Source organism: Oryx dammah, unplaced genomic scaffold (genome assembly GCF_014754425.2).
Source record: "Oryx dammah isolate SB20612 unplaced genomic scaffold, SCBI_Odam_1.1 HiC_scaffold_14, whole genome shotgun sequence".
NCBI lineage: Eukaryota > Metazoa > Chordata > Mammalia > Artiodactyla > Bovidae > Oryx > Oryx dammah.
In genome coordinates this window covers 17,824,701-17,849,058 of record NW_024070198.1, presented here as the reverse complement: position 1 = coordinate 17,849,058, position 24,358 = coordinate 17,824,701, and the positions used below count along the sequence as shown (strand labels likewise).

General features: G+C 48.1%; 2 protein-coding genes and 1 non-coding gene across 3 annotated transcripts; 2 read left to right on the top strand and 1 right to left on the bottom strand.

Annotated features, from left to right (window-relative positions):
* The first annotated feature begins 2,504 nt into the window (after positions 1–2,504).
* FRAT2 (FRAT regulator of WNT signaling pathway 2) lies at positions 2,505–4,751 on the top strand. Its single transcript, XM_040255163.1, has one exon. It carries the CDS (start codon positions 2,680–2,682, stop codon positions 3,367–3,369), a length of 690 nt encoding a protein of 229 aa, XP_040111097.1. The 5' UTR covers positions 2,505–2,679; the 3' UTR covers positions 3,370–4,751.
* Positions 4,752–13,259: 8,508 nt separating this feature from the next.
* FRAT1 (FRAT regulator of WNT signaling pathway 1) lies at positions 13,260–16,128 on the bottom strand. Its single transcript, XM_040255165.1, has one exon. It carries the CDS (start codon positions 15,667–15,669, stop codon positions 14,836–14,838), a length of 834 nt encoding a protein of 277 aa, XP_040111099.1. The 5' UTR covers positions 15,670–16,128; the 3' UTR covers positions 13,260–14,835.
* A 6,986-nt stretch (positions 16,129–23,114) lies between these two features.
* On the top strand, positions 23,115–23,241 carry LOC120874018. The gene has a single exon (XR_005723587.1).
* Positions 23,242–24,358: the final 1,117 nt, after the last annotated feature.

Here is a 24,358-nt window from a genome sequence, read left to right as displayed (position 1 = left end):
ATGGAGCATAAAACTGCTTTTCTCTACTTACAGGCAGGCATCATCTTACAGAGAGGAGAGGAAAAAAATTACCATTTAACTCTGCTGAAATCCATAAGACCTCCCCTAATTTTCATTCCCCTTGAAATTCTCTCTAGTAAGTGTCATCAGAATGAAAATGAGACTCCTCTCTCTCTGGGGTCAACGGCTTTCCGTTTACATCCATAAAGTATGTGAAGAGCCTCCATAGAGATGCAGGAGGAAGTCTGCAAGTTGGGAAAGGATCTGTCACCAAAACCTGCAGAACTAGTTGTGGGGTCACCCCTTGGGACCTGGGAGGCTTTGGACTGACTTTGCGCAATCCCAGGTCCCATAAGCAGAAGGCAGAATTCAGGGACCAGTCAAGTTCAGGGAGGTAATGCCTTGGGGGTACATTTCACTTAGTGGGCTGCAAGGGGGGAAATTTAACATGAATGTATTAGCTGTTACCCTGAGGGAATGGCTGGAGTTAAGCCAGACCTCTGTTAGTAAACCACTGGACCTAATCCCACATTACTTTGGTAATGCCTGACAAAGCCTGTTCTCATTATCTCATTTGATCCTGAAAGCAATCCTCAGGGGGAGGCAGAGCCAGGATTATTTTTTTCCATTTTACAAGTGTTTTCACTTGTAAACTGATTTGCCAGAAGCCACACACCCAGACGTGGCAGGAATGAGACCTGAATCTGCTTAGGTCTTTGTACAACCTGTTCAGATCTTTTTTTCAATTGATCATAATATTCCCAGTCACACCCAGACCTTACAGCCTTCGGCTTACCCAGCAGCTGGGAGCTCATCAGGGAAGAGCTTATGTCTATAGTACCCAAACACCTCTGGGCCAGTGAAGAAATACAGCCCTGCCTGTATTCCACTGTGCCTGCAGCCTCTGGGTGGGAGGGTGTGGCATCATATTATCTCTCTGCACCACTGACCAAAATTAATCCAGATGGATTTGAAGAAAGTCAAGACACTAGGAAAATCTCAGGAAAATATAACTGAATATTTAATAACTTTCTGGAGGCCAGACTCTAAATTTAGCATTGTATTAAAAATTTCATAGGAAGGGACTTTATATAGATATGACTATTTTAAAAGTTTAAAAAACTGCACAGGGCCAACAAAAATGGAAGAGTCACAGCAAAATATGAAAGAGAAGAGTTAGTTTCTGGTATGTAGAGGAGTTATGCAAATTAAAAAAACTCAATAGGAAAAAATTATGAGACAACTATTCCCCCAATGAGAAGTATATTGGTTAATAAACATTTAGAAAACTCCTCTACCTAAGTAAGATCAAATAAATACGGAAATGAGTTATCCATATCACTTACAAAACCAGGAAAAAAAGTAACTGTAATACTCAAGTACTCCTGAAGGCACAGTGAATATCGTATGCTTACGCATGAATGACGGGAGAATAAATTTACCCAACTGTTGGAAGGAAAGCAATTTGGTACATTTATCAGAAACTTAAAATATCCATATCCTTTGACCTGAATTTCCGTTCCTGGCAATATGTTCTTAGGAAAGAATCAACACGGAAAAAATTTCTGCGCGCAAAAATGTTAATCACATACTTATTTACAACGGTGAAAGAAGGTAAACAGCAAACGTTAAAAGAGCTGTTTAATAATTCATGGCACAGTCATTTAATGGAAACTTACGTAATCATTAAATGTTCTCAAAGCGCAAGCAATAACACGAACACCATTTGTGGTATAATGCTAGTGGGAAAGTGAATAACGTTGTATACGAATGGCTGTTTGCATAACACTTTTAATAGAATAAGGCTGGAAAAGAAAAATTCTAATATGTAAACCATGTTTGAGTTCTATAATTAGAGTTTTTTTTCCATTGCCCTATATTTCTATTTAAATCTTTTTTTTTTTTAATGAACACAAAGTCAGCTCTTCTTTAGCCATACGGTGGCGCGTCCTTCTCTCGCGCTGGGCCTGAGGGCCGGAAGCCTGGGCGGAGGGGGTAAGCTCACAGACCCCACCTCAGGTCGATTAGGCCCGCCAGTGCGACGTCGCCCTCCCCAGCCCCACCTTTTCCGAGCCGGCCGGTCGCAGGGCCCGCCCCTCCCCCACCACCCCGGGTTCGGGTGACTGCGGGTGCGCGGGGGTAGAGCAGGGCCGGCCCTAGCCGTGCTGACACGTGGGGAGGGAGGAAACGTCCGAGGAGGAGGGCTTGGCTATGTGGGTGGGTGTGTCCGTGAGTGGGAGAATCCAATACAGGCCTCCTCAAGAGTCTTCATTTTCTTGTGCTGCTTATCGGGCCGGGGAAGTACGAAGTTCTCCCCACTCCCGGAATCCACTCGTAGGCAGACACCGAGCGCAGACACAATAAGGCTCCGGCTGCGTCCCTGCCCTTCCCGCGACTGCCCGCGCCGCGCCGCCTCCCCGCGTGTCCCCCCCCTCCCCGGCGCGGTGGTAGGGCCCGGCGGCGACGTCACCCATTGTTTACAAATCAACCTGAGCCAGTAGGATTCCGGCTCCCGCGGCTGCAGGCGCGCGGCGCGAGTGCCTGGCGGGCTCCGGTTACCTCCTCGGCCTCGGCTTTGGCCCCAGCACCGCGCCCGGCTTCGCCGCGGCCCACCGAGCCGCCGGGACAGCCGAGCCGCCAGCGACCCCCGCACAGCTCCGGGTGCCGGCGCGGGGGGCCATGCCGTGCCGGAGGGAGGAGGAAGAGGAAGCCGGCGAGGAAGAGGAGGAGGAGGAGGACAGCTTCCTACTGCTGGAACAGTCGGTGACTGTGGGCGGCTCGGTTGAGGTGGACCGGCTGGTGGCCCAGATCGGCGAGACGCTGCAGCTGGACGCGGCGCAGGACCGCCCTGCCTCCGCGTGTGCTCCCTCGGGGCTGCCACTGCAGCCCCCGGGGCCCCCGGCAGCGGTGAGAGCGGACAAGGCCCGGGCCCCAGCGCAGCCGCTGTTTCTACCGGCCGTGTCGGTCGAGGCTGGGGGCCCGGCGCCCCCGGGGGCCTTGCGCTGCGCCCTCGGGGACCGCGGCCGCGTGCGGGGCCGGGCTGCGCCCTACTTTGTGGCTGAGCTCGCCGCTGGAGCCAGCACATTACCCGGGCCGTGCCGGCGAGGATGGCTGCGGGGCGCTGTCACCTCCCGCCGCTTGCAACAGCGACGATGGCCCCCAGCTGGGGCGCGTGCCAACGACGACGACCCGCACCGGCTTCTGCAGCAGTTGGTGCTCTCGGGGAACCTCATCAAGGAGGCCGTGCGGAGGCTCCAGCGAGCAGTCGCCGCGGTGGCAGCCACAGGCCCCGCGGGTCCCCCCGGACCGGGGGCTAGCCGCAGCCGACCGGATCCTGTCTCCCTTCAACCCTCTGGCGCTTTGCACTGACCCAGGGTCCCTGGAGGAAGGAAAAGAAGCTGCTGCGCGGACCCTACGGCGTCCTACTTACCCCAACCTTGAGCTGAAGCCGCCGTTGCCATTCTTGTAGCGATCGCCTAGACTGCAAGGAGGCGCGTGGAGAGAGACCTCAAGCCGAGAAGTTAGTGGCCCCGGCGAGACTGTCGGAGAAAACTTGAGCGTGGAGAAATACGCGGGCTTGGGTGCGTTCGTGTCCCGTGAGAATTAACCCCGGCCCCAGGGACCTGGGACAAAACTGGGAGAACTATGGCAGCTATTTGCATCAACTTGTACCTGACTTAACCCTTGGGGATGTCGTGTGCTAGGACTGTTTAAAGATTCGGCTTCAAGGGGCGAGAATCGTGAGGGCTTTATAACAATACTTGAAAACTGATAACTCGAATACATTTTCTTTATTTTCCGGTGGAGGAGCTTAGTGAAAATGGTGCTACAATCGCTGTGCAAAGAAATTCCAGGGAGAAGAAGAATGTAAAAGCTTGGTGGTGGGTGGGTTGGGATGCCAGCCCCCTTACTCTCCCACCTCATCCGATGACTGATTGAGGTGGGAGATGGGAACTCCAGTTGTCTGGGGCAGGGAGGTGGAGAATTTTGAAGGTGGGTCGACTTGGATGTGGACTTTTAAATGCCTTGACCTTGCCACCTGTGATTCAAGGTCATAGTGTGCTGTAGGTGGAAGGCTGTGGGGTTCTGGGAAAGCTAACTCACCCCTGTGTCTGTCTTTTCTCTTGTTCCAAGAAGAGTCCTGTTTATGCTTTGCTACCTCTTGGAGTGGACATACAGATGTAAGGAGAATTACTTGTTTCTTCCGTGCTTTCTTTCTATCCAGAACTACTCCGGCGAGGCCACCCTTGGCCATACCCTGAGCTTTCTCAGAAATGGTCATAAACAATCCCTTGAGTCTCTCCTGTCCTCCTGCCTGGCCTTTCTTATTCCACCCTTTCTGATGTCTGCACTGCATGGATGAGACCCTGGCTGTTTGTCTGCTCTATTTTGGCCCTCCGTGGAGCCATGAGCCTGAGTCTCTGAGGGTCCTCACCTCTCTGTTTCCTCTAGGCACCAGCTCTTTGTGAGTGACAGAAACCGTGTTTTAAATGTGACTCTCCAAGAGGAGAAACTGCTGGTTTTACCCATATGAAACTTAGGAAACTTGAGGGCGCTTTAAATAAGGTGCCACCTCCAAACTTTAAGGGAGCTAAACTAACTTTTTTAAAAAAGATTCAATGGCTTGCTCATCCATCAGATGTAGCTGTTGACGTACACTTCGCACCGGAGTGTCTGAAATTGTGGTGGTCCTGATTTCTAGGATTTCTTAATTAAAATGTCTGCTGAATAAATTGGGTTTTTGTTTTGGAGCCTGGTTTGGCTTTTTGGTGGAAGGCGGGGGAAAGAAAAGCACATAGGTGACACCTTTCATAATGAAGTTATAATGGAGAGGGCCCTTGGGGGGGTCGAGGTGGGACGTGGAGACTGGTGGAGCTGCGGTCCAAGAGTGTTTCTGGGTCGATATTCCACAAGATACAAAAATTCAGTCCAGGTTTTAGAAAACGTGCTAGGTGGGCTTTCAGCTCCCTTTGTGGAATCAAAACATATTCCAGAAACTTTCTAGGCTGGAGGGAGGACAGAGGCCAAGTAATTTGCTATACCTAGAAGAGGGTGGAGGAAGGTGAGTTTGCTGAATTTTTTGTGTTTGAAGAATGGGGAGGGTATAGCCTCACTATTTTGATCTTGGACACTTGACCCAGTCTTGAGCTGTGGCCTAGAGAAAGGACAATAGGGTTTTATAGCAATGTCCCTGGTAGTTGGCGTGGTTTGAGCAGGCAGAGTTCAGTTCATGAAAGTGGCCCTCCTGGGTCCCCTGCTCTCCATCCCATCTTCCCCTGGCATGGGCCCCCTTCCCCCAAGGAAGCCTTACTTGGTACAGCCCAGCTCTGCTAACTTGGCCCAGGGGCACCTGTCCTGCCCAGCACCTTCCCACATGGGCTGCAGGGGAAGGCTAGTGCTCAGTGACTCAGTTTGACTCAGCCCTGCTGCTCACCATGTGTGTCCTACCAGGCAAGTGACAGCTCTGCATTTTTCTCTCATTTATAAAACAATACTGCTAAGTGTAATGAGGATCTGAGATGTCCGGGACACTTTAGGGCTGAAAAACTAACTGTTGATTCTTACCATCACCACTGCGCCCTCTTCTTTCAGCAGGCCCCTATTTGTCTCTTCAGTGTGCTCCACATGTCCTAACACTTCAGACACCCCTTGATCTCCACTGTGATCACAGTCATTGCCACCTCTTTTGCGTCTGTATTCTATAAGTCCCCTTTTCCTGAACGCCTCCCAGAAGGCCACCTCCACACACCTTCCAAATGATCTGTCTCTGCTGTTGTCATTACGGGGGTTGGCACTCGACCCATCTGTTCATTACGTCATGGCTTTATCATTCGTTATGATGTAGGCACTATTTTCTCCATTTAATAAATGAAGACTCTGAGGTCCAGGAGATTAAGTGATTTGCTGCTGAAGTCACCACCTTTTAATAAGGAGCTGGGGTTTGAACCTAGGCACTCTGGCTCTAGGTTCTCCTGCTGTTCTTAATCAGAGCATCCAGTCATGCTGTGTACTCCCTCCACGAGGTGTTTTTGATGGCATTTTCTCCCATGTTGGATTTATTAAATTCTTAAGAGCCTTGAGAATTTAAGCCTTAAAAACCTTGACCCAATAAATACCTCAACCCTGTAGCATCACCATTCTCACAAAGTTTTCTTGCAGGCCAGCCGCATACATACAAGGCGCTGGGGATCTGGGATGAGGCAAGGTTTCAGACATCCTGGAAGAGCCTGCAAACAGGTTTGGGGCTGAGACCTTCACATAAGTTAATAGGAATTGTGTTAAGAGAGGCACAGATAACCGATGGTAAATGGCTGCTCCTTTTAGAACCTTGTGTCTTCTGTAAGATGAGGGCATGAGGCCAAGATGGTGAGGTCTCACCCAATGCAACTGTCTTCTACATCTGCAGCATGGCCTGGAATGAAGTTAGAATGGTGACTGGACCAAAGGACCTGAAGATCTACAGGCCTTGACAAAGCAAGGTAGAGAAGGAAACCGCCCCATTCATGCAGAACTCTGCCAGGGACCTTTAACAAGATGGCCCTTCACTGTTGACACTGGGGAGAGGTAGGAATTGGGGGTGGTAGAACAGAATCTGAGCTCATGGCTCTTGAGGCAAATTTCTTAACCTCCTTTCTGAGCCTACCCACACTTTTCCTCCTGAACCTCAGCCCCAGCTACTGATCAACCATTTGCAAAGGCTGTAGAGAGCCGAGTCCTGGCCCTGGGCCTGGGAAAGGGTCTCTGTGCAAAGGAGGCAATGGCCGTTTCACGTGTTGCAGCTTGGGCTAGCCCATTCCTAGTACTTGGCCCAGGGGTGATTGTGGCTGGCATATTCCCAGTCCCTAGGAATAGGTAGAACTAAGGACATGGACATGGGCAGAGCTGAGACAATTCTATCTGCTCAAGGAGCCGAGGCCTAGGTTTCCCTGGTAACATTCTGCAAGTCTTCAGTCCAGAAGGACAAGGGCAATAGGGAAGTTGTAAGAAGCTGGTTGTGTGGTGGTGGGGGGTTGGGGTTGATTAGGTGTTTCATGTGGGAAGTTACAGCAACAGCAGCCTGCTGCCTCATCTATGATTAGGAGTTGGAAGAGTGATCGGGGCTGAAGATAGACTAGGTGCTTAGTGCTGGGATGGGTGGATGGAGCCTGGGAGACACTGTTGGTTGGGAAGGAGGAACACCAACCAGTATACATAGCACTTACCAAGTGCCAGACTCTGTTCCAAGCACTTTACAAAGATAAAGAGTAGAACCCAGAGGCCAAGGGAGGCTAAAGGGTGAACTGTAAGGGATGGTTGGGTGTGTGTTATCTACATACATGCACAGGTGCACACATACAAACACATGCAGAGCTATAGGTATGTGATCTCTATATAACCTCCGTGGTCAGGTCCAGCGTATATGGAATCAGATCTTGCTCAGTGACCTTCACTATCTTTCTTTAATCCTGAAGTTATTCCACTTCCCTTTATCAGCACCATTAAGCAGTGTGTTTTGAACACCTACACTGTGAATCCTTGCCCTGCTTAACCCTGCTGAAGAGAAGTCCTATTTATGGTGAATTTGGAGAAAGGTGGTGATGTCTCTGGTGTCCAGGGAAGATTTTCAGGAAAACCAAGGGAACCGAATCTAATTCAGACAGTAAAACAGAAATGGGCAAAAGGTAGGGCAAAGGTAACAAGGTGATAACCAGCTTGTGATTCTTTTTTAACCCACCCAAATCAATAAGTCAAACAAACTCCCTGAACAGCCTATCAGTGGGGGGTGGTGAATTTTACCTCTTGTGAGTCAATTGAGGAGGGGGAGTAGTTAATAAGCTCCTTGATTTCAGATTTAGATTTCATTATGCCATAGAGTATGGTACAGAGAAGAAAGACTTGTACACACAAAAACATATCCAGCCATCTCAGGCATGAAGGGTTATACAAAGTTGTTTCAACAGCCAACTGGTCCCCAGTCTCTGTGGTAGGATAGTGTGTGACTTAGAGTGCCATCACAGGGGACATCCACCTCTAAGGTCCCCCTAGGCACCCCATCCCTTCCTATCTCCTTTAGGAGCCTCATCCTTCATAGCGTCTTCCCTTTAGTTCCTTCCTTTCCATGTCCTCTATCCACATTTGGACTAGTGCAGGTCTCTCCTGCTTGAGCAAACCTTCCCTTGATTCTCATTTCCCTTTTTAGTTGCTGTCTCTCTTACTTCATCCTCTCGACTCCAGACACCACAATTCATCGTCTGTGCCCCAAGTACTCTCTTAGCCTCCACAAGTCTGTTGAAATTGCCCATTTGTTTGCTTTGCAAATATTTACTAAATGCCAATACCCAGGTGTTGTTGCTAAATGCAACCTATGTTTCAGGCAGTGGCCTAAACATTTTTACTATCATTAACTCAATGAATCCTCCCAACCCGATGAGGCAGGGACTTTATTATTATCAGACTTGGAAGTGAGAGAGGTGACGTAATCTGCCCACAGTCACAAGAAGGAGCTTTAAAAAAAAAAAAAAAATAGGATTGTGACCCAGGCAGAGACTTCATTTTAACAACTACCTGCTACTGTGCTGAAGGCTATGCGTTTTCTTTCTGAAATGTGTCCCTTCTTGTCTTTTCCTTTCTCTCTGAGCCCAGACCCTTATCTCTTGTTGCCTGGATGCTATATAGGCATCCAACCGACTGTAAAGGCTCCCTCTCCACCCCAGTCCATCCCCTACACTGTGTCGCCTGATAATCTGCCTGAAACTTGTCACTCCTGCTGTCAAAGAATAAAATAATCTCTTTGGAAAAAGAAGACATTCACATATGAGCCCCTGAGATAACCCTATAATGACAGTAAATAAAATGAAGAGTGAGAACAAGATGAACTTGAAGATCACCTCCTGTGAAGACATTGCAGTTTTCTCAGTATAAATTATAGATGGGAGTGGACAGGGCAGGCATGAAGACCTTCAGCTGAGTGCTGAATTTGAATTAGAAGGGTTTCTGATAGGAATGGTTGGGAAGGGAAGATTGAGAAGGGAAGGGCTATCCACTCCAGTAGTCTTGCCTGGAGGGTCCCATGGACAGAGGAGCCTGGCAGACTACAGTCCATGGAGTGGCAAAGATTTGGACATGGCTGAGCAACTAACACTTTCACTGATGGGAATGGAGGATTTAAGAGCTGTGTCCTCCAGTTGCTCTGCCCACAAACCCTTTCTTTTGTTAACATTCCCTACTGCCCCTACTGTACAAGTCTCAGTCCTGAGCTGTTTTCAAGTTTCCATTTGAAGAAGACCTCAACCCTCTTCCTATTAAATCTCTTCTAGGCAATGGCAACCCACTCCAGTACTCTTGCCTGGAAAATCCCATGGGCGGAGGAGCCTGGTAGGCTGCAGTCCATGGGGCTGCTAAGAGTCAGACATGACTGAGCAACTTCACTTTCACTTTTCACTTTCATGCATTGGAGAAGGAAATGGTAACTCACTCCAGTGTTCTTGCCTGGAGAATCCCAGGGACGGGGGAGCCTGGTGGGCTGCTGTCTATGGGGTCGCACAGTGTCGGACATGACTGAAGCGACTTAGCAGCAGCAGCAGCAAAGTGTTCGCTTCCTCTACCCTGCCCTGGTTTCAATCCTTGGATTGGGAAGATCCCTGGAGAAGGAAATGGCAACCCACTCCAGTCTTCTTGCCTGGGAAATCCCATGGACAGAGGAGCTTGGCAAGCTACTGTCCGCAGGGACACAGAGTCAGACACAACTGAGTGACTAAACCTACCCACCTACCTACCTACCTACACTTCCCTTAGCACTTTATACAACAGGAGTTTATGTTTAAGAAATGTCTTATCCTTGGAGCAAACAGGTTAATGCCTTTGAAGAAACAGACTGAAGAAGTCACCAAGAGGCAAGATTTTTCCACAAAAGACTTAAAGTAGTAATCTTAATGGAGTAGCTTCCAGGAATGATGTTTTGTTTTGCTATTAGAGTGAAATTAGAGATCTAATTTCACCTTCACTCAGTTTTTCAAGGCAGGGGCTATTTTTTTTTTTTTAACTTTTTTATTTATTTGGCTGCACTGGGTCTTAGTTGCAGCACACAGGATCTTTTAATTGCAGCATGTGGGATCTAGTTCCCTGACCAGGGATCAAACCCAGGCTCCCTGCATTGGGAGTTGTGGACCATCAGGGACATCCCAGAGTAGGTGCTCTTCTTACCCCATTTTGCAGATGAGTTAATGGAGATGATTGAGGCTAAGGATCCTGCCTGAAATCACACACTAGCAATGCAGAGCTGCCTGGACAGCCCATGCTCTTATCTATTATACCCCCTGGGAAACACTGTTATGGGCAGGTCATTTGTTCTGTCTTCAGTTATGGTTGGAAAACCAGGAGGAAGCGCTGCATGGGAGAGTTTTGCTGCTTTGCCTGCACCAGCGTCCTCGGTGTTGAAATGGAGTGCACCTCTGAGTGGAAACCTCTCTCTGCTTCCATCTCTAAGTGAGGCTTTAGCACTAGACCACTGAAGGCTGAGCTCTCCTGGGGCTGACATTCTGTGATTACTGAGCATTGTGGAAGGGTGTGTTGGGGGGAGCTAATTGAGTGAGTTAGTAATTTGGTTGCCAGGGTAACTCTTTCCTGATTGGAAGGAAGGGATCACAGGGTTTGACACAGACTTTGCTGGATAGGAAAGTGGTGTCTGATGTACTCTCCATGTTTCTGCTTCTGAGCTGGAAAAGGAAAGAGCAAAAAAAAAATGGTAAAATTGAATTCAAATATTGTAGCATTTATGCCTAATTTAGAATGAAATCTTGGGGTGGCAGACTTTGGAGTTATTTGTGAAGTATGTCTTTCTTTTCTCCAAATCACTTGTCAATTTCTGTGTTTTTGTTTATTTAGTCTTTTTTTTTTTTTCATTGAGTTTATAGCTTTGGTCTTTTATCTTACTCAGACCGTTTTCTGTGGACAGTGGTCTTCATAGGATGCCAAAGGTGAGAAAATGGTTACAGCATACCTAGCTTTCCCTAGCTCAGCCTAGGTATCTGGGGCATGGTTTTCCGTGGTTCCAATGGCAGGATCATCCCTTTGGACAGCTGCAGGGGTGTCAGTCACATTATGGTATATGTAAGTAGTTGTGCAGTGAGCAGTATCGGACTGTGTGTGATGGCATCAGGCTACTGGAAAGAGGACTGAACTGGAAACTCAAAGACCTGGTTTCTAGATTCTGTCAGATATTTGACTTTGTAAATGACTTTCTAGGCCATTCTGCCTTGCCCCCTTCCAACTATTTTTCCACCTATGCCACTCAGTCGTGTCTGACTCTTTGTGACCCCATGGACTGTAACCTGTCAGGCTCCTCTGTCCGTGGGATTTCCTAGGCAAGAATACTGGAGTGAGTTGCCAATTTTCTTCTCCAGCAGATCTTCCTGACTCAGAGATTGAACCTCAGTCTCTTGTGTCTCCTGTATTGGCAGGTGGATTCCTTACCACTGTGCCACCTGGGAAGCCCTTTTCTACGTATAAAATGGTCTAATTTAAAAAAAATTATGTAAACCCTGACTTATCCCAGAAAAGGTCTTGGGGGTGACTAGTAAGACCTTGCAGCATTTTTAAAAATGGACAGTGACGATTATAGGGTTGTAGTGCAGTTAAGGCTTCCCCAGTAGCTCAGCTGGTAAAGAATCCGCCTACAAAGTAAGAGACCCCAGTTCAGTTCCTGGGTTGGGAAGATCCCCTGGAGGAGGGCATGGCAACCCACCCCAGTATTCTTGCCTAGAGAATCCCTATGGACCGAGGAGGCAGGCAGGCTACAGCCCATGGGGTCACAAAGAGACAGATAGGCTGAGCCACTAAGCACAGTGCAGTTAAAGTACCTCATGGTAGGCATTGTTTTCTCCAGTATTCCTGTTTAAAGAAGGGGGTTGTATTACGTGAACCCTATAGTTGAATCTAGCCTTAACCATCTTTACAAGAAGCCAGCATGGTTTGGGCAGTAGCACTGAATCACAGCCAACTTGACCCTGGATTGCTAACTCCTTGACCTCCAGGAATACCACCCAGGTTAAGAAGCAAGGACCTTAGGGCTCCTCCAGTGCCAGGGGAAGTTGACACCTGATCAGTTTCCTCCTGCTCAGTGCCTGGAGGTGATAGCCCACTGCATTATTGGAGCCCGCCCCCCATCCCTCTTCAGTTTGTATTAGAGCCTCCAGAGTCACCATTCCCTTGCTAGGTAGCACATGACTGACTCCCCCACAACCCTTCCTGGGGAGGGTGAGGGAGATGGCTGCCTTGGTGTACTCTGCAGTTACCATTAGGGTCTGTGTGTGCATTTGGAGGGAGAGAATGAGGAGGTATAAACAAAAGGCACTGAGTCCAAAAGGGAGTTAGGAAATCAGGGTTCTAAATCATACAGCATTCTATCCAGAAAGCACTCTTCGGGTCATGGCGTGCCTTTGTTTCACGACAAACCAAGGATCCAGTCGATTGGCTACCAAGGGACAGTCCTGGGAAGGAAGGAAGGGGTAGGGACTAGATTGTTTTATCTCCAGGATGTGCCAGGTACAAGGAACTCATTTCCTTATCATCTCATTTCTCATCTTTTATACAAATGGGGCAACTGAAGCCCATAGAGGTTAAGCAACTTGTCAAAGGTTCCCATTTAATAAGGGGACTTGAACTCTGGATGTCCTGTTGTCCAGCATGGCTTCTTCCTGGAGGAAACAGACTGAAGTAACTGAGAACCGGAGGGTTAGAGATGAGCTGTTGGGGAGAAACTGGGAGTAAATGTGCCAAGGGCAAAGAGAGGAGTCCCTTCATACCCCCCCTCCCCAGGCAGCTTTCCCACTGCACATTTGCACCCTGAGTAACCCCTAACCAAGAGCTGACCCCAGCTCTTAAAGGGCCACCTTGTGGAACAAGGCCACTTAATGACCACAGTAGAAAGAAAAAAGCAATAAGCTTCCCAATCTGCAGTGACTGACTGATCTGATGTCCTTTGCTAATACAGTCAGGGGCATCTTCTCCAGCACTGACTAGTAATCCAGAAGCTCTAAGGTTTTAGTGAATGGGACTGGTCCAAATCCTGACCTCACTTTCATTTAATTTCATGCCAGCACCAGTACACACCCAGCCGGCGCAGACCCTAACTAGGGAGCTGCTCAGACACAAAGGCGCTCTAATTACCATCCATAAGCCAGGCCTGACAAGGATTTCAAGTGTTTTCATGTTTATGGAGATCAGAGAAATGTGTTCTGTGCATCTTTCCCACCGCCGCCAAGTATAAAATAAAACCAAACAAAAAACCCAACACATTTATTAAAAACAGATATTTCAGTTAAGTTAACATCCTATAATCAGGATAGCCACAATTCCAGACACTCCGGTGCGAAGTGTAGGTATGTCAATAGCCACATCTGGATGACGAACATGCCATTGAATCTTATAAAACTAAAACATCAACAATACCGTCTTAGAGCCTTTAGACTGCGTTAACATTATGTTACGAGCACTTCACCAGGTTCACAATGGCAAATTCTGCAGCTTCTCCATTCGGAGGGTCACATTTTTTTTACTCGGTTTCCTTCACTTACAAAGGCAAGCTGGCACGGCTGGGGGGAGGGGCAGAGGGAGGAAATCAACTCCATCTATCCAGGGAATTGCAGCTGTTATTGCAAATGGCCCCGGAGAGCCCATTATAAGCTGCTGCGCTAGGCTGTGTGTCCCTGGAGTGCCCCATCACGTGGTGTCTCCCAGCCCCCAGCCTGGGCCCCCAGGAGCGGCAGCGCCACCAGCTAGAGTTGGACAGCAGAGCGGAGGGGAAGAGGAGGGACTCGAAGCCAGTTCTCCGGGCAGTTTCCGTCAAAGTCCGGGGCGCGGCCGCCCGCAGGAGGCACCGGCGCCTAGCACGTCGCCACCTCCCTCAACCCGCGGTGGCAGCGGTGCCCGTGTCCTCAGGAGACTCTAGCACTTGCAAAACACCGCGTACTACTCCGAGTACAGGCAGAACCGGGTGACTCTGCCCTGCTAGAGCCCCGCAATCTCGTTTGCGCCCAGGAAATGGTGACCTTGAACCCGAGGAGGGGCGGACAGACTGTGAAAATACACATTCAAGAGGACCGCGGGTTCACTCCGCGCCGCGCCCTCACCTTTCCCCAGGACCTCTCACCCCCACGTCCCATTAGCATCCCAGGTGCTCCGCCTTCCCCCGCCGCTCTGAGAAACGCAGACAGTCGCAAAGCGGGTGGGGGTGGGGATGTGCAGAGAAAAGGTTACTTCTTTTCAGTTCTCCACAATGTCCTTTCACTGTGCCGCGTGTTTTATACCAAGAACAAGCACCTCAAAACACACGAGATAGGTGGGTTTTTTTTTAAAGTGTCGTAAAATTTCAAGTCTGGCAGTTCGAGGTACTCCCTTAAATGATCTACAAATGTTCCCCTCTCCTAAAGTGAATCAGGACCCAGCCTTGGAAAGGTAAAGCAAGTAACTGGGGTCATCCTTGTCCTTTGGGCGCTCCGCGATCCTGAGAAGCATGGACTCCGGCCACGTGGTTGCCAGGTTAGAGGACCCCGGAGGCTGCGTGGAACCGCACGCTGCGCCACCAGGGCTGGTCACAGCAGTGAGGAGTCCTACTGACTGCGAGTTTGGGGTGCACTCTGTAATCTGCCTTCAGTGGCACCAACGAAGTCAACCACGTCGGGGCCCTAGACCTCAGTTCCCGCGAACACATTATCAATTTTTCGATTCCTCATCTTCATATAAGGTATTTTCCCCGCTTCCGGAAGTGCGACTTCACCAGTCTGAGTAGAGATATAGCCCTCAGGGGAACCCCTTGCCTTTCAGGCAGAGGCTCGCGCAGTGGCCACTCTCAAGGTGTTAGCTGCCAGGGACTAGAACGCTGTCGCCTGTTCTGAGCTGCGCCCTCCTCCCGGACACGCCGGGGTCGCTGCAGGCCGCGCGAGGGCTGCGGGGCGAAGGGGGCTCATGCACTGGGGCCGACAGAGGGCCCAGGAGCTGGCGCTGGGGGAGCTTTGCGTGCAATTGCAGCCGTCGCGAATGAAGCCTCCGCACCGCCTCCTTGATGAGGTTTCCCGAGAGCACGAGCTGCTGCAGCAGCCGGTGCGGGTCGTCGTCGCCGTTGCGGGCTGGAGGCTGTAGCCCGCGTCGGTGCTGGAGGCGGCGGGAGGCAGCGGCGTCCCGCAGCCAACCTCGCCGGCAAGGGCCAGACAGGGGCTGCGGGGAGCCCCGTTTGTCTGCTCCCAAAGGCCCATCAAGGCTGGGCTGAGGGGGCAATGGGGACAGCGCGCTGGGGCCTGCGGCGAGCTCAGCCACAAAGTAGGGCGCAGCCCGGCCCCGCACGCGGCCGCGGTCCCCGAGGGCGCAGCGCAAGGCCCCCGGGGGCGCCGGGCCCCCAGCCTCGACCGACACGGCCGGTAGAAGCAGCGGCTGCGCTGGGGCCCGGGCCTTGTCCGCTCTCACCGCCGCCGGGGGCCGCGGGGGCTGCAGTGGCGGCCCCGGGGGCGCGCACGCGGAGGCAGGGCGGTCCTGCGCCGCGTCCAGCTGCAGCGTCTCGCCGATCTGGGCCACCAGCCGGTCCACCTCAACCGAGCCGCCCACAGTCACCGACTGTTCCAGCAGTAGGAAGCTCTCCTCCTCCTCCTCCTCCTCTTCCTCGCCGGCTTCCTCTTCCTCCTCCCTCCGGCACGGCATGGCCCCCCGCGCCGGCACCCGGAGCTGTGCGGGGGTCGCTGGCGGCTCGGCTGTCCCGGGGGCTCGGTGGGCCGCGGCGGAGCCGGGCGCGGTGCCGAGGCCGAAGCCGGAGCCCGGGCGGACGCAGAAGCCGGAGCCCGCCAGGCACTCGCGCCGCGCGCCTGCAGCCGCGGGAGCCGGAATCCTACCGGCTCGGGTTGATTTGTAAACAATGGGTGACGTCGCCGCCGGGCCCTACCACCGCGCCGGGGAGGGGTGCTCCATACATTTGGGCGCCGGGGCAACCTCTGGGCTAGAGTCCTGGATGAAGCCTTGCTGCCTCTGAGCTTTACAGCCCTGAATGCTGTCTCCGGGGGGAACTGGGGAGCCGATCTTCGCTCTCTGAGTCTGGCATGATTGACATTTCCAGAATATGGACACCGGCGTGGCCTATGTTGGTTTCTTCCACACACAAGCACAGACACTTACACCCACACACCCACACACTTCTCTAGGCGCGTCAACGTGTCTGGTTTTGGCATTTACGCCTTTGAGGTTAGGGATGCCGGCATTTGGGAAGTGATGGCAGCGTGAGTGAGGCGAGTGATGGAGAGAAGGCGTCAGGCTAGGGATCTCTCTGGAGATTAGGGAAACGAGGCTGACAGATGAAAAGGAAGAAGGGGACCCTGTGGTGCGATGGGGGTGGCGGATTGGAAATTGGCAAAGAAAAGCCACTGGTTAATGTGTTTTTGATCGGGAGCGTGGGTATGTGGGGACCTGGACAGGGACTGTAGAGGAGGTTGCTCGTCTTGGGAGGAGCGGCGAGCTAGAAAGTTCTTTTAAGAAGAATGACTCAACCCAGCAGGGGAGTATCCTTTCTGAGGTGGGTAGCAGGAGAGGAAAATGGTCAGCTATTTGGATGGAAATGGAGACACGGCCATGGTAACCCTCCAAGATATCCTGGTTGGTTTAATGATTAACCAAGACTTCATTTTTTAAAAGAAAGAGAGATAGAAAACGATTCTTTATCATTGTATTGTTTGGAGTTTTAAAACCTGTATTCAAAATCCCAAACCCCTCAGGCCTAACTTCCGAACATTAATTACCCTTGTAGGTAGACTTTTGGTGGACCAACCTTTATAGGGGAGGGATAATAACAGGGTGATTGAAGTATTCCAAAACGGGATTATGGTAATGGTTGCACAACTCGGTAAATTTTCTAAAAATCATTTATTGAAAAAAATTATATTTTTAATTTAATCATTGACTCAATGGACATGAGTTTGAGCAAATTCTAGAAGATAGTGAAGGACAGGGAAGCCTGGTGTTCTGCAGTTCATGGGGTTGCAATGAGTTGGACATAACTTAGCGACTGAACCATTTCTTATTGAAGAATAATTGCTTTACAATATTTTGTTGGTTTCTACCATACATCAACATGAGTCATCCATGGAGTGAATGGAGTGAAGTCGCTCAGTCGTGTCCGACTCTTGGCGACCCCATGGACTGTAGCCTACCAGGCTCCTCCGTCCATGGGATTTTCCAGGCAAGAGTACTGGAGTGGGTTGCCATTGCCTTCTCCGTTTGAACCCGGGTCTCCCGCATTGTAGGCAGACCCTTTACCATCTGAGCCACCCTTATGTCCCTTCCCTCTTGAACCTCCCTCCCACTTCCCACCCCATCTCACTGCTCTACATTATCACAGAGTGATTTGAGTTCCCTGGGTCCTACAGCAAATTCCCAATGGCTGTTTTATATATGGTAATGTATATGTTTTCATGCTACTCTCTCCATTCGTCCCACTCTCTCCTTACTCCATGGGTCCAAAGTCTGTTCTCTATGTATGCGTTTCCATTGCTGCCCTACAAATAGATTAATCAGTACCATTTTTCTAGATTCCATATGTATGTGTTAATATACAATATTTTTTTTTCTCTTTCTGACTTACTTCACTTTTTATAATAGGCTTTAGGTTCGTCCGCCTCATTAGAATGGACTCAAACGCATTCCTTATTATAGGTGAGTAATGTTCCACAACTTCTTTATTCATTCAGCTGTCAGTGGACACCTAGATTGCTTCTTTGTTGCTTCTAAGTCTTAGCTATTGTAAGTAGTGCTGCAGTGAACGTTGGGGTACACGTATGTTTTCCAGTTATGGTTTCCTCAGGATATATGCCCAGTAGTGGGATTGCTGGGTCATATGGTAGTTTTATTCCTAGTCTTTTAAGGAATCTCCATACTGTTCTATTAGTGGGTGTATCAATTTTCATTCCCACCAACAGTGCAAGAGGTTTCCCTTTTCTCCACACCCTCTTCATCTTTTATTGTTTGTAAACTTTTAAATGATGGCCATTCTGACCGCTGTGAGGTGATACCTCATTGTAGTTTTGATTTGCATTTCTCTAATAATGAGTGATGCTGAGTATCTTTTCATGTGTTTTTTAGCCATTTGTGTGTCTTTGGAGAAATGTCTGTTTAGGTCTTCTGCCCACTTTTTGATTGGGTTTCCCTGATGGCTCAGACGGTAAAGCGTCTGTCTGCAATGCAGGAGACCCAGGTTCGATCCCTGGGTTGGGAAGATCTCCTGGAGAAAGAAATGGCAGCCCACTCAAGTATTCTTGCCTGGAAGAGTCGGACACGACTGAGCGACTTCACTTCCACTTTTTGATTAGGTTGTTTGTTTTTCTGGCATTGAGTTGCATGAGCTGCTTGTATATTTTGGAGATTAATCCTTTGTCAATTGTTTCCTTTGCTATTATTTTCTCCCATTCTGAGGGTAAAAACTCGTTTAATTGGCATGTAAATTACATGTCAATAAAGCTGTTTTAACAATTAGCCACAGAGTACACACATACAAACACAGAAGCCAGGCAGTAGAGAGCTACTTTACAATATGGAGCAGGGGACTAGCATTATTTGGAAAGAAACTGGAGCCTGGGGATCCAGGTAAGTAGAAACAAGGGTCTTGGTGGGCAGTTCCAAGATGCTAATAACAGGAGCAAACTTTTAGGGAGGAGTGGGATGGAGGGAAGAGGTGGGAAGTTTTTAAAAAAGAGTTGGGCTTATTTTTGTCAAGTTTGGAGGGAAGAATGTGAGAATAAAGGAAGAGGCAGTATGAAGAAAGCGAATGAATTTTTAAATCTTGGAATTCTGGACTTCTACAGGGTGTCTTAAAAATCATCACCTTATTTTAGTGGATTCCTTAGGATTTTCTGTGTACAAGATTATATCTGCAGACAGATGAAGGTTTATTTCTTTCTTTCTAATCTGGATGGGTTTTGTTTTTCCTGCCTAATTCTCTGGCTGAAACCTCTAGAACAAGATTGAAGAGAAGTGGTGAAGGCAGACATCCTTGTCTTGTTCCTGATCTTCAGGGAAAGTATTCAGTCTTTTACTATTAAGTATGATGTTGGCTCTAGGTTTTCATAAATGGCCTTTTCTCAGGTTGGGGATGTTCCCTTCTTTTTCAAGTTTGTTGAGCATTTTTTATTATGAATGGGTCATTTCTCTTCCATCTTTACTTGAGTTATAATTGATGTATACCTTATGTAAATTGAAGACATTCCTTCATTTGTAATTATTAGTCATTTGAGAGTGGTCAACGCAGCCAGTTATTAGCTAGAATATTCTGAACTTAAAATTTTAAAATGGAAATAATTAGCAGCAGTTTAGAATTTTTGTTTTGATTTTTTTGGTTCAAAATATTGTAAGTCTCATGCATCGTTCTGTATGTGAAAATGGTATAACTACTTTGGGGAAAGGTCTGGCAGTTTCTTACAAAACTAAACATACACCTGCCCTATGATATAACTCCAAAGCTAGATATTTACCTGAGAGAAATGAAATCATAGGTCCATGTCAAGGCCTATAGGCAGATGAATATAGCAGCTTTATTCATAAAAGCCATAAATTGAAAAGTGCATAAGTGATTTATCAACAGGTAAATGGATAAACTATAGCACATTCACATGATGTTGGTGACAACATACTCTTCAGCAGCAAAGAGGGCTGGAGCATCACTACAGGCAGTAACGTGAATGAACCTCCAAAACAGGATGGTAATTGGACTTCCCTGGTGGTCCAGTGGCTAAGGTGCCATGCTCCCAATGCAGGGGGTCCTGGGTTTGATCTTTGGTTAGGGAACTAGATTCCACATACCACAACTAAAGATTCTGCCAGCCACAATGAAGATTGAAGATCCTGAGTGCTGCAACCAAGATCCAGTGCAGCCAAATAAATAAATGTTTAAAAAAACAAAAACAGTATGCTAACTGAAAGAAGCCAGACAAAGAAGAGCATATATGGCTTAATCCTCCTTATATGAAGTTCCAGAACAAGTAAAATCAATTTATGAAAACTGATTGCCTTTGGAGAGGTTGGGGCAGTAGCAGGGACTGACTTGGAAGAGCCCTGAAGGAGATTCAGGGCATGGTGGGAATGTTCTGTATCTTGATATCTTGATTCCAGGTTTCCCAGGAAATTCACTGAATCCTACACTTAGAATTCATTGTATGTAAATTTTATGTGAAAAGAAAAAAACTGTTCACAAATATTGATTTCTAGTTAATAGACACACTGAGTGAGGTATACTGATGTTTGCAGTTTATTCTCAAGTGCCCAAAACCATGAGATGGATTGATACATAGATAGAAGGATGGTTAGGACAGGTAGGTATATGATAAAGCATGTATAGTGACATGCTAATGTCACCGTATAATCGAGCAATTCCACTCCTAGGTATATACGTGGGAAATTTGAGAACATAGTCATTCAAAAAGTTGTACCCAAGTGTTTACACAGCAGCATTATTCATAATAGCCTCAAAGTAGAACAACCTAAATGTTAAGTAGCTAATGAATGGATGAATAAAATTTATCTATTCATATAATGAAATATAATTTATCATACAAGGTATGAAATACTGTTATATACTACAGTATGGTGAACCTGTATACAGTATGAGTGAAAGTTGGACATGACTGAACGACTGAACTGACTGATGGGTGAACCCTGAAAGTGAAAGAAACTAGACACAAAGGCCACCTATTGTATGATTCCGTTTACATGAAATTTCCAGAATAAACAAATCTGTAGAGACAAAAAGTGGATTAGTAGTTGTCAGAGGTTGGGAAGAGAGGGGAATTAAAACTAATTGATAATGGGCATGAGATTTCTTTTGAGGTGACAAAAATGTTCTGGAATTAGTGGTGATGTTTGTACTACATAGTGAATACACTTAAAACCACTAAAGCGCACACTACAAAAGTTTACACTTGATTTTATTTATTTTGCTGTGCAACTTTGGGATCTTAGTTTCCCGACCAGGGATCGAACCTCAGACCTTGCAGTGGAAGCATGGAGTCCTAACCACTGGACTACCAGAGAATCCCCCAAAGTGTATACTTCAAAAGCCACTTTAAAGTGAATTTTCTGTTATGTGAAGTATAGCTCAATTTTTTAAATGCTAAGAATTATTAATGGTAGAATCTAGGTGCTGAGTAATAGGATTGTTCACTATTAAATTCCTTCCAATTTATTGACAGTTTGGAACGTTTTAGAGTAAAATGTTAAGAGGGGGGAAAAAAATAAGCCACAGAAAGGGAGCAACTATTTTTTGTGACTTCTTTTAGAATTGGTCAGGGCACAGGGGGCTCTGGGCTGACTGTTGGGAAGGAAGGCAGGAGGAAGTGTACACCCTGCCAGCATGTTGCCTAATGCCTGACAGGGCAATGGTGTAGATTCACAATCCAGTGTTAAAAAGATGTAGACAGCCTACTGCGGGTTGACTACATTCTTGCCCACTGTGGAGGATTTCAAACGATATGGCAGGAAAAAGGCTTGCCACTGTTTTAGAGGCCAGCAGCACCCTTGAGCAATGGGCCTCGGAGAGGAGGAATTGGTACAGAGAAAATTTAAGAGATTTAGGGGACTCACATTGAGATGCAAAAAGGTGCTAATGAGTTATTAAACACCTCTCTGTAGAGTAGCAGCTGAGAAAGCTGGAATCACCAGGGAAGGCAAAATTTGAAAATGTCTTAGAGGCTGCTCATAGGGTGGGAAAGATAACTGCCCACAGGTTAAACAGGGTGCTAGGAACAGTTAGGTCTATAACTCAGTAGTTAAAATGGATTAAAGGATTGGGCTAACAGTGATGCAGTAATGTGGAATATTTTGCCATTTATAAAAGTAGAAAGGACTCAAGATGGGAAAGGTTTTGAGGGATGTGGCCCCCAGAGGTAGAGACTTGAATAGTGTACTGAGTTGAATAGGATCCCCTCCGAATTCATCGGGCTTCCCAGGTGGTGCAGTGTTAAAGAATTTGCCTGCCAATGCAAGAGACACGAAAGATGCGGGTTCGACCTGGGTCAGGAAGATCCCCTAGAGTAGCAAATGGCAACCCACTCTAGTATTCTTGCCTGGAAAATTCCATGAACAGAAGTCTAATGGGTACAGTTGATGGGTGTCGAAAAAGAGTAAGACACGACTTAGCGACTAAACAACAGCTACCACCAAATTTGTGTCCATTGACAATCTGTAAATGTGAACTCTACTTGGAAACAGGGTCCTTGAAGATGTAATCAATTTAAGATGAGGTCAAATTGGATTAGGGTGGGCCCTCATCTAGTGACTGGTGTCCTTTGAAAAAAGGGAAGTTTGGGGACTTCCTTGGTGGTACAGTGGCTAGGAATCCGCCTGCCAATGCAGGGGACATGGGTTCGATCCCTGGTCTGGGAAGATGCCACATGTTGCGGAGCACCTAAGCCCACACACCATAGCTACTGAGCCCTTGCTCTAGAGCCAGTGAGCTGCAGCTGCTTAAGCCCGAGCACCTGGAGCCGGTGCTCCGTCCACAACAAGAGAAGCCGTAGCAGTGAGAAGCCTGAACCCCGCAACTAGAGTCACCCCCACTCACTGCAACGAGAGAAAGCCTTCCCGCAGCAATGAAGATCCAGCACAACCAAAAACAAACAAATAAATATTTTAAAAAGAGGGAGATTTGGACACAGAGACACACAGGCGGATGCCATGTACGGACAGAGGCAGAGATTAGAGTGATGTACCACAAGCCAAGGAACACCAAGAACTGCCAGCAACTACCAGAAGCCGAGAGAAAGCACGGAGTAGCTTCTCCCCCTGAGTCCCCAAGAAGGAACTGACTCTGCCAACCGGCACCTTATTTATATCAGACTTTTGGCCTCCAAACCTGTGAGAAAACAAGTTTCTGTTGTCTTAAGTCACCAAGTTCGTGATAATTTATCACAACAGCCCTAGGAAACTAACACAAATAGTTTTGAGGAATTGTTTAGAATGTGTAAGCTATGGAGAAATTTACTGAAGATTCCTGGGGGTAGTTCTGAGACTCAGTGGAAAAAACTGAAGGTCTATGAGTGTCTCTGATGGATTTTGGGGTTATGCTCGGCCCAGTCAGGTCTGCCATCAGAATAGAAATAAAGAGTAGAGAGATGTGATCCTGGGTTATGCTTTCTCTGCTTCCCTGTGCTCAGTTTTAACCTGGGAGGCTGTCGGGGTACACAGCAGTCTCCTTCTCAGTAGTTTAGGAGGGCTGTCCTAAGACTGCTGTGAGGGGACAGTTAAAAAAAAAGTCGGTGGCAGGGAGGGGGGAACTTCTCTGGCAGTCCAGTGGTTAAGACTCTGTACTTCCAATGCAGGGTGCATGGGTTTGATCCCTCATCGGGGAGCTAAGATCCTACATGCTATGAGTTGTGCAATCTAAATAAATTTTTAAAAATATATAAAGCATGAAGAGATGACAAGGAGCCATTACACTCTCATTGTATTTTGATCATAGGTAAAAAGTGGCCGTGTAGGAACACATCTCTACGGGGACTATTAGGGTGATCCTACGTAGGCTGATGCAGTTAGTGCTCCTGTTTCTGGGACTGCAGAAAGGGCAGTACTGCCCTTGCCAAACCATGGCAGTGAGAATAGAAAAGTCGATACTCGGACTCGCAGGATGACTGGCTGCAGGTGTCAGAGGAAGGCAGTCTCAGACCTGCAGAGGCTTTGTGTGTGTGTCTGGATGCCTGGGTGTCAACAACACTGAAAATCAGGAGACACAGGGTAGCATAGTTCAGTATTTCAGAAAAAGACCTTAGGACTTCTCTGCTGGTCCAGTGGTTAAGAAACTGCCTGCCAACGAAGGGTTCAATTCCTGGTCTGGGAGGCCACATGTGGTGGAGCAACTAAGTCCGTGCACCACAACTGCTAAGTCTGTGCTCTAGAGCCTGCATACCGCAACTACCAGAGACCACGCGCCCTGCAGCCCGTGCTCCCCAACAAGAGGAGCCACCACAATGAGAAGCCCGTGCACTGCAACAGAGAGCAGCCCCGACTCACCACAACTAGAGGAAAGCCTGCACAGCAATGAAGATCCAGCACAGCCAACTATAAACAAATAAGTACAATTTAAATAAAATCTGCAAGGGTGGTTTGGCAGGCAATGCCAGTCAGGCAAGGCCTATGAGATGTACTCAGATCAGGAAATGAGACAGATAATAGTAACTACCACATATTGATTATATTTTTATCAGTTTTATTTAGATATCATAAAATTCACACATTTAAAATGTACAGTTCAGTGGTTTTTAGTATTTTTAACAGTTGTGCAACCAGCACCTGGAGAAGGCGATGGTACCCACTCCAGCACTCTTGCCTGGAAAATCCCATGGACGGAGGAGCATGGTAGGCT